Source organism: Melanerpes formicivorus, unplaced genomic scaffold (assembly GCF_026170545.1).
Source record: "Melanerpes formicivorus ecotype bairdi unplaced genomic scaffold, bMelFor1.0.p_v2 SCAF_12, whole genome shotgun sequence".
In the NCBI taxonomy this organism is placed as follows: domain Eukaryota; kingdom Metazoa; phylum Chordata; class Aves; order Piciformes; family Picidae; genus Melanerpes; species Melanerpes formicivorus.
Genome location: NW_027142364.1, coordinates 8,534,165 through 8,543,835, shown reverse-complemented (window position 1 = coordinate 8,543,835; position 9,671 = coordinate 8,534,165). Strand labels below are relative to the sequence as shown.

General features: G+C 51.4%; 1 protein-coding gene across 2 annotated transcripts in view; it reads left to right on the top strand.

Moving 5' to 3' along the window:
* The first annotated feature begins 3,378 nt into the window (after positions 1-3,378).
* DVL3 (dishevelled segment polarity protein 3) overlaps positions 3,379-9,671 on the top strand; it is a 33,618-nt gene continuing 27,325 nt past the window's right edge. Inside the window, exon 1 of one of the 2 annotated variants that reach the window (XM_068145164.1) lies at positions 3,379-3,623. In XM_068145164.1, the coding sequence (XP_068001265.1) occupies positions 3,457-3,623 (167 nt within the window). In that variant the 5' untranslated portion in view covers positions 3,379-3,456. The remainder of the gene's footprint in view (positions 3,624-9,671) is intronic. The other variant, XM_068145165.1, reaches the window with a different exon arrangement.

Below are 9,671 nucleotides of genomic sequence, written 5' to 3'. Positions count from 1 at the left end.
TCCCATGAAACCTGCTATCCTTTGCCACCATGAGAATTAGTGGGGATGTTGGCAGTTAGGGACTGCATCATGCCCTGGTGATGTTGGGAAGTAAGAACTGGTAGGGAGGGGGAAAGGCAGCTACAGAGCTCTTGGTGAAACGATTTACAAACCAGTTGCAAGACTTCTGGTGATTTAAAAATCTTGGACAGGTGAAGATTTTTCTTTTACAATACAAAGATGACTTTAAAAGTTCATTTAACATAGTTCTGTTGGAGGCTCAGCTTTGCCAGAGGCTCTTATTCTTCTTTCCAAGAAACAATTCCACTTTTGTTTTTTCCATTCTCCTCCTTTCTTTGCTCCATAGTAGCCAACTTCTGCATGGTGTGAGCTGGTTCTTCTTTTTATCTAGAGATTAAGACCCAAGGGGAGACACTTGCTCTCTGGCCAAGTATCTTTTAAGTCTCAGTGGTGTGTATGGTGGGGTGGTTTTATAGGCACTGAGAAGGGAGCAGCAAAAAGGAGGCAAAGCTTGAAGTTCTCCAAGGTGGAGTTCTGGCATGGTGCAACATCTTTATGGGCAGGTTAAGTATATACTTTTTAAAGGAGCATTCATTGCATTGCTTAAGTATAGGACAGGCTTGATGGTTTCAATCAAGATTTTTATTTGGTTGAAAGACTAGAAATGCTTTGGAGAGAACCTTGACTGCACAATCCTTGCTATCCATCTCTTGAGCCATGGAAACAGTAATGTACTTGTAATTTTTCTAAGGCCATAGTAAATCAACTTGTTTTGCTTCCCACCTGACATGGATGGACAAATGTCATCTAATGTTCCTGTATCAAACCCGTAAGTTCAGTTAAGGATAATGCACCTTTCAGGTAGGAAAACATAAGAGCTTTGTGTTTCTTAAAGGTGGAAGCCAAGTACCTCCACCTCTGCTTTGGTCTGCTCTGAGATGCACTAAAATGCAGGGAGCCTGTTTACTCTGTAAGGCAAAGCAGTGCTATCAATGGTGTGATTTTAGTATGTAGACATAAACCAGTAAGCTGTTCAGAAACTCTTCTTTGTGGACTCGGAGAGCTCAGCACAGTCCCCTACTGCTAATGTATTTGGCTCTGTTCTTAACCCCCATTCGTTAAGAGTGAGTCATACTTCACAAGATCTCTGCAAGCAGTTAAATCAGTCTATCAACTGGGTCTCTTCAATCACTTGGCCAGTTCTATGAGAAAAGGCAGCTCTAGCAATGAGATTTCATCCCCTACCACCCTGGGGGGTGTGGCACCCCTCCTCAGGGCTGCATATGCTGCCTTAGGATCTCAGCACTTCAGAAAAATTGTCCTCCTGGTAACAAAGGTGTCTTAATGCAGACTCTGAGGTGCATCCACAACTGTGCTGGGAGGTACACATGACAGTGGCCAATCAGGGGAGGACTATAATGCTTTCATCTAGCTAGGTTATCTCAGTCAGAGTTGACACAGTAAGAAGTAGCTTCAGCTACTAAACTTTTCCATTCCTGACCTAGATTCTTCATTCCAGGTATGCTGGCTTTTACCACAGAGCTCCGAGCATGAGGAAGTGACCATCTTCCAAGAGCTGATGTGGAAACATGGGAGAGCCTCATGCCTCTTACAACTTACCTGAGGTCTTGATGTTTTATTTTTTTAATGCAATGTCAGGTTCTTCACCCAGTCCACCAGTGCTGCCCTGATAATTGCTAACAACACCTACAGAACTCTTTCGTGCTGGAGGAGGCTTTTTAGCTCATGGCTGTCCATCACCTCTAGGAGCTTGGCTCTGTTTCCTTTAAGATCTTTCTGGCTCCTCTCCTACAGCAGGTAAGTCTGGTGTTGAGGGCTGGTGATCTTTTCTCACACCCCATGCAGGGCCCATAGTGCAGTTCTTCCTTTGCATTTGTTCTTTCTAATCCAGGATGGTGCAAGGCAGTTTTTGCCCTTCCTCGTCATGGGTGTGGCCCAAGCTCCATCCATCCTAGCTTTGCTCTCAGCTACAGCTCCAGGTAACTGCTGACAGAGACGGTTCCTTGGGTGCTGGTAAGGCTGCTGTGGCAGAGGCAAGTCTTAGGGGCTGAGGTCATGGTGCTGGTGACTGTAGGTAAGAGAGTGGTAAGGTCTGGAGAGAGAGAGAGGATGGGAAAGAAACCACAGAGCCCAGGGGCTATTTGAGTTGCTATGTGTGCAGCTAAAGAGGCCATGCATGTGGGAAAGAGGACGCTCGGTGAGGAAATTAAGCTGGGTAACATGAAGGGACACTGCAGTGTCCAGTGTCTGAGTATCAGGGATGATTGTTGGATGGTAACAAAAGGTTTAGAGGGGAGCCATGGATGAAGAACTGGGGTAGGATGAACTATGCTCCCCTAGTGGAGTAGACTCCCTGTGTGGTGTTGCCATCAGAGATGGAATACATGGAGTTCAAAGGGCTCTGGACATAAGAGAACAGGGTATAGAGCAGGATATGCCTCATGTTCTGCAAGCTGTACTTGAGGGGTACATAAGCATATGAGGAACATGAGGAAAGCTGAGGGGTGCTTGAAAAAGCACCAGAGCTGTAGAGGTATATGGGGAGGCCTAAGGTGTGTACATGAGAAGCAGTGGAGGCTGTGGGATGCAGGAATGAACACATGTGGCACAGAAATGACCCCGCGTGAAGCAGCATCCGTGGGTTTAAGAGGGAGGGGATGAAAGATGGAAGCCGGGGGGGGGGGGGGGGGGGGGAGGAGGGATATAGGGATGAACACTAGCTAGGATTGGGAACGTGGGTGCATGGGGAGTACCAGGCTGTGTGCAAGATCATGTGAACATAAGTAAAGATCCAAACCCATCCGTGGCGAGTGGGGCTGTGCAGGGCCGAAGAGGTGACGAGGGATGCAGTCGCGGTGCGGGCATGCACCCCGAGGGGGGGCAGCAGGAGCAAAGGAAGCTGTGGGGCCCTGAGGGGGTCAGTTCCAGCTGTCGGGGGGCTCCTATTAGTGCGAGATCGAGCTGGCAGGGTGCGGGTCCGGATAGCGTCAGGGGTTTGGGTCGAGGAAGACTGGCCCGTGCTCACGGGGTGATCGCTGAGTCCCGGTCTCGGTCCGTCCCGCGGGACCGGCTTCGGGCGCGGGTTCGGTGCCGATCCTCGGCGCGGCCCCGCGAGGCGCCGGTTCCGCTTCCGGCGGGGCCGGGGCGGCGGGCGGGCGGCGGGGGAGGAGCCGCCGGAGTCCGAGCTTGCGCTCTGAAGCCGGGCGGCGCTGGGACCCGGAGAACAAGGGGCGCGGGGGGACCGGGCGCGGGGAGGCCGCAGCCGGGAGGCCGCAGCCGGGCCAGGGCTGGGGCGCGGGCGGGGGCCAGGCCGGGCGAGGGCCGAGCCCAGGGCCGAGGCGGCGACCGCCGGGGGTCGCGGGCCGCGGCGGGCCGGGGGCGGAGGAGGAGGAGGCGGCGGAGGAGGCGAAGGCCTGGTGGCTGGGCAGGGGCGCCATGGCGGCGGCCGAGACGAAGATCATTTACCACCTGGACGAGCAGGAGACACCGTACCTGGTGAAGCTGCCGATCCCAGCCGAGCGCGTCACCCTCGGCGACTTCAAGGGCCTCCTCAACCGCCCCAACTACAAGTTCTACTTCAAGTCCATGGACGACGACTTCGGGTGAGCGCGGACCCGGGCCCGGCCTGCCGGGGACGGTGCGGGGAGCCCCCGTGTCCGTGCGTGGCGAGCGGCCTCGCGTGGGCCTCTGCGGGCAGCTGGGAGGTCCCCGCGGGGCGGGCGGGCTGCGCGGTCCAGCCTGGCGACATCCGTCCCCTTGCACTGCGGGGCGCCGGGACCCCCGGGGTGTGGGGGTGTCCTTTGGGACGGGCGGCTCCCCTCGTGCCCGGTCGGGGGGGGACGGACGGGGGGGACCGGGACGACCACGACGACAGCGCATCCATTCTCCACCACTGTTGCCCTGCGGGGGGGGCCAAGGATGGTGATCCTCTTGTAATCTGTCGAGTGGTACACATACTCTAGCATGCACCCAGTCCAAGGGCGTATGCACCCCCACTTATCTCAGCTGTGGCGGGGGAAGGTGGTGAGAGCTTTCATGCACCTTCCCTGGGACTGGTGGTCCCCATGTGTTGCCTCTGGGGACAGCTTCCCTTCCCCCATTTAGCTCTGGGGGAAGCTGCCCCCTGCTAATTCCTTTGTGGGGGGAGTTGGTGGTATTCTCCATGCTCCTTCTCTAATGTGGCACCCTTGTGTCTGCCAGAGGCACCTTGGAAGGGACCTTCACACCATCTGAGGAGAACCCAGTCTCACTCACCTGAGAGGCTGTCTCCCAGTCCAACCCACCATGAGGCTGTGTAGAAGTGGCACCTCCCTGCTCTCCTACTCAGGATTGTCAGCCCCCATTTAAAAGGCCAGGGCATCTCCAACTGTACCTGCCTGGGGCAGGTGCCCCTTGTTCTTTGTGCCAAGATGGTGCGGGATCAGTTCCCCCTCCATCAGTCCTTCCCAGGGAGTGGATCCAGGGACAGTTTCATTCTCCTACCATCCATTTTGGGGAGGGCCATCCATTTTGGTATCTTTGTCTTCCACATCTTTGAGAAGAATGGGTGAAGGGGTCCAGCTTTCTTCTCTTCTGCCTCCATGGAGAAGGGAGTGAGACCTCTGCATGTGCTGCCTGTCTCTGAACAAGGGATGTGGACAAGACCTGTACCCATGTACACATCCCATTCATAATGTAAGATATCCTGTGCTCAGTCTCTGGGATGGGTTTGTATAGGAGAGGAGTGCATCCTATCTCCTGTGAAGCAACTCTCTTCTGACACCGGTATTTTCATCACTACTTTTGTGATACCCTTTGGTTCCTTTCATCATGTTTGGCTGGTAGGAGGTGAGGAGGTATGTTCAGTTTCTTGTTTGGATGATTGTACCCCCATAATCTTCTGGGGAGCTTCTGCTGGCTCCTAGCTTTGTAAAACTAGTGACTGTTCATGTAAGTACATACCGTGTGAAGCCAAATCTCTGTAAGACCCTTTGTCCCCGCTGTTTTGTCGAGTTGTCCTACCTCTGATTCCCCTCTAGCCTTTTGAGGACCTCCATTTCTATTTTGGGGATGTAGCTTCCCTTGTCTTCTACATCATGTGCATTTGCAGTCCAGAAGGCCAATCGGATCCTGGGCTGCATCAAGAGAAGTGTGGCTAGCAGGTCAAGGGAGGTGATTTTCCCCCTCTACTCAGCTCTGGTGAGACCCCACCTGGAGTACTGCGTCCAGTTCTGGAGCCTCTATTACTAGAGGGATATGGACGTGCTGGAACAATGTCCAGAGAAGGGCCACGAGGATGATCAGAGGGCTGGAGCACCTCTCCTATGAGGACAGACTGAAGGAGTTGGGGCTGTTCAGTCTGGAGAATAGAAGGCTCCGTGGTGACCTAATTGTGGCCTTCCAGTATCTGAAGGAGGCCTACAGGAAGGCTGGGGAAGGACTTCTCAGGATCTGAGGCAGTGATAGGACTAGGGGGAATGGAATGAAGCTGGAGGTGGGGAGATTCAGGCTGGATGTGAGGAAGAAGTTCTTTACCATGAGAGTGGTGAAGCCCTGGAATGGTTTGTCCAGGGAGGTGGTTGAGGCCCTGTCCCTGGAGGTATTTAAGACCAGGCTGGATGAGGCTCTGGCCAGCCTGATCTAGTGTGAGGTGGGGTTGGAACTGGATGATCCTTGTGGTCCCTTCCAACCCTGACTGATTCTATGATTCTATGGTCATGTGACCCTTCACCATTCCTGGCACCTCGATGATAGAAAGAGTTGCATGCCCTGGGTTTTTTACCCCTCCCTGAAGATTCAGTGTTTACAGTAGGTCTTGCATATGGAGACTGGGACTGCAAAAAGCTTTCAGTCTTTTAGTCTTCCTAGTGTCGTCTTATTGTGCCAAATACCTCCCTAGGCTGCGATCTTGGCTTGTACTCTGTGTGGAACAGGGCTGGGCCTGTTCAGGGCTTGGATGGAGATCCATGTGGCTGTCTCAGCAGGGGTGCTCTGCCCTCTGCAGCTAAGTTATCCCAGTGCCCAGGTTCCCGTTAGCTTGGGAGGTGCCAGCTTTCAGATGAGGCTTGAAATTTGGAGTCACTCCTTTGACCACAGTCTGGGACGCTTTGCCTCCCTAAATTCCTCCTGACCCAGTGGAGAGCTTTAGTCTTCAGAAGCTTCCCCGTTCTCTCCAGGCAAATAGAATTCTCCAGCCCTCATCTTCCATAAAATTTCCTCAGCAATATCAGTTGTCTGTGGATCGTTTCCTGTCCCTCAGCTGTTGAGCAGTGTGGGTGCTATGAAACAGCTGCCACTCTCTGTCTTGGAGGAGACCATCTTCATTGGTGGGAGAGATGAATTCTCCATGTATGCTGTTTGTAAACAAATGCTTTGGGATCCTTTGAAATGTTCTTGAAGAGAATTCAAACTTGTCTTAAATGAAACATTGCCATGTGGGTGTGAGAGTGTCTGTGTAACTATAAACAAAGTTTAGTAATAAATAGCAGCATTGAGAAGAGGGGTCTGGTGGCAGCAAAGTTCTGTGCTGTGTGTTTTTATCCTCCTCTGTTTCTTTAAGGCTCCACAAGAGGAGGCAGATGATAGATTAATGGAACTCAGTGATAAAGTAACATAGGGAATTGTTGCAGATGCTGCTAGGGAGAGGGGAAAATCTCTCAGGAACTCCTGTGTTTAGTTGCCTTAGGAAATGCATGGGATGAGATTTTTGTTTGGATCAGTTCAGCTAACTCTTCTGGGAAGAGTGAACATCTCTGGAAAGGAAGGTGCTGCCTAGAGTGCACCTAGAGGGTGAGAGGCTGCATATGGGCAGCCTGTTTCTTGGCCAAGTCCTGTGTGATGAGTTGGAGCATCATGTGGCAAGGCCTTATGTAGAACAGAGGGGAGAAAACCTCATGGTGCTACTGTGAATGTCCCATCAGGAAGGCTGATGGTAAGGCTGCAGGAAAATGTTCTTGATGGCTGGGTAGAGCATGTGAGGGAACAATCAGGGCAGTCCACCTTCAGCCATTTCTCTGAGAAGCCATGGAAGCCCAGGCACCACTTGAAATAGACATAGAATTGATAAGAGTTGTGGAATCATTTAGGTTGGAAAAGACCTTTAAAATCACTGAGTCAACCAAAATATTTCATGATCCCTGTTAACTGGTATCCAGGAGAGAGCAAGCCATTGGTCTGCAGGGAGAGGCAGAGGAAAGGACAGGAGGCACCTTAGTTGCTTGACTGTAAATGCTTGGGCAATTAATGAAAATCAGGAGGAGATTAACAATGGCTGTAATTAGATGCTGTGTGCCAAGGAAGGGTATTGCACTCTCACATGTGTCTCCCTCTGGTTCCCTTCTCTCAAGATACCCTCTGCCCAGCTTGGGGGGGATGGCCTGGCTTGGGCTGAGAGTTTCTGAGCTGGGCTGGTTTTTGTCAGTTGGGTAGTGTCCAGAAGTAGTACCCAGGGTAAAGCCTCTTTGTGAAGAGGACAAGCTGTTAACAGTGGATGGCCTCATGGCAACTGATCAACCAAGAGGAGACCTGCAAATATGATAGCTTATGCTTTTCATGAGCTATTGGACCTTTTCTTGGATTCTTATGGCAAAAGAGCAAGTTCTCTCATCTCTTGTTGTTGTTCCAGGGTCAGCTGAAGCAAGACATGGTTCAGCATTTCCTTTCATCCCTGTTTCCCAGACTGAAATTTGTTTCTCCCTCCTCTTCCACTTTTGAGGCTGCGGATCTCCAGCCTAGCATTCCCTTCAGCTCACCCCATCCCCAAGGCAATATTTGAGCTGCAGTCTTGGTGTGTGGGATTTTTCCGTCTTTTGTTTATCTTGTTAATATTTGTTTGCTCTGAGAATCAGGGCAGCAATGGAGCAGCTTCAGTGTTTACATCTCCTTGGAAATTGGAACTGAGGCTCCCCTGGGTGTCTGTGGGCTCTGCCAGGAGCTAATCCTAGTCAAAGTTTTTAGCCTCAAATTAATAAGAAGACCCAGAATGGTGTCACCTCTAGGTGGGAAGGAGAAGAAATGAGATTTCATGCACTTGGTCCTGGGGAGAGCAGCTGTGAGCAGCAGGAAGGCTGCAGGGTTTTGTTGCTTGGTCTACCCAGCACATAGTGGGCTACATACAAATAGAGAATCCAGCCTGAGCCCAGTGGTGTGGATCGGTGGCACAATGTGCAGGTGTTTGTTGGCTTTGTGCATTGCTAATCCCAGAACTGGATATGTGTGGAGGAGCTAAGCAGACTGATGGTGGAAGCATGGCAGTGCATAGATGTGGTACACTCTTCTGGGACCTGAGATACTTTGTGTGGATCTGCCTCGCTGTGAAGCGTGGAATTACCTTCAGCCTGCTAACCTCACCCTCATTAGAGAAGGAGGGGTTGTTTCGTACTGCATCTTGAGTCTTTGTTCAATATTCTACAGGTAAGGTCTGTGTGCTGGTCAGCAGGAGAGCCTTAGATCAGTGCAGTGCCATGACTGCTTGAGATCCATGTTCCCCATGAAGCCACCTGCAGGATTTGGAACAGACTTTTTCATTTCTGGTCTTTTTTTATTCCTAATCTAAAAGGGAAATTCTACCTGTTCTCCTGTGCCTTGTCTTATCCACTCGACACTGTGAGCTTTGTGGGCAATGTTCATGTGGATCTTAGCATGGCAGAGCTCTCAGTTCCACAGAGGTGCTGCAAGAACAGTACTGTAAATTCTTCAGGGCAGTTTGGAAGGGAATGTTTGTGCTGATGATCTGTGGTAGCTTGTAGTATGCTGGGGCATGGGCTTCAGTGATGTGCCAGGTGTTTCCTCCTGCCTGAGTCCATAGTGAGATGTGTACCTGCCCCTGGGCAGCATGGATCTTCTTGCCAGCCAGGTTGGGTGCATGCTTGCCCCATCTGAGCTGCAGGTTTGGCTTTTGCTCTGCCCAAGTTACTGGTACAACTCTGAGGATATTGTAACATCAATTGAAATGTGGTTTCACTTGGCTTGTATTTGACACTGCTCTCTCTGTCAGTTAAAAGGTGTTCCCCCAGGAGCATGATAAAGTTTAATACAAACTTTTCAAAGCCATTCCAGTTAAAGGAGTACAGTTTGTGCATCCAGGTAAGTCCTCAGCACCTGCCTGAAGCTTCATTTCATCTTTTCCTAAATTCTGGAGTATCTGAAAATCTGAATTTCTGCTGCATGTGGAGAAAGTACTCAGGTGGTCCTTTGGTTTGCCTCCACTTCACATGGCCACCTGTCCTCTTCCAGGATGGAGAGCAGAAAGGCTTCTGTGAGGGGACCACTCCTCCCTCTCCATCTCTCACCTATTGGTGCTGCACTGCTGGGAGGACACCAGCGATTCGAGGTACAGTTACGCACCCTGTGATAGGACAAGGGGTAATGGATATAAACTACAGCACAGGAGGTTCACCTCAACATGAGGAGGAACTTCTTCACTCTTAGGGTCACAGAGCACTGGAACAGGCTCCCATAGAGGTTGTGGAGTCTCCTTCTCTGAAGACTTTCAAGACCCATCTGGATGCATTCCTGTGACCTGTGCTAGATTCTGTGGCCCTGCTCTGGCAGTGGGGTTGGACTCAATCTTTGGAGGTCCCTTCCAACCTCTAACATCCTGTGGTCCTGTGGTGCTGCTCCTCCCACCGCTGCTGGTTTCTCTCTCTTCCAGGTCTCAATTCCAATTTTAA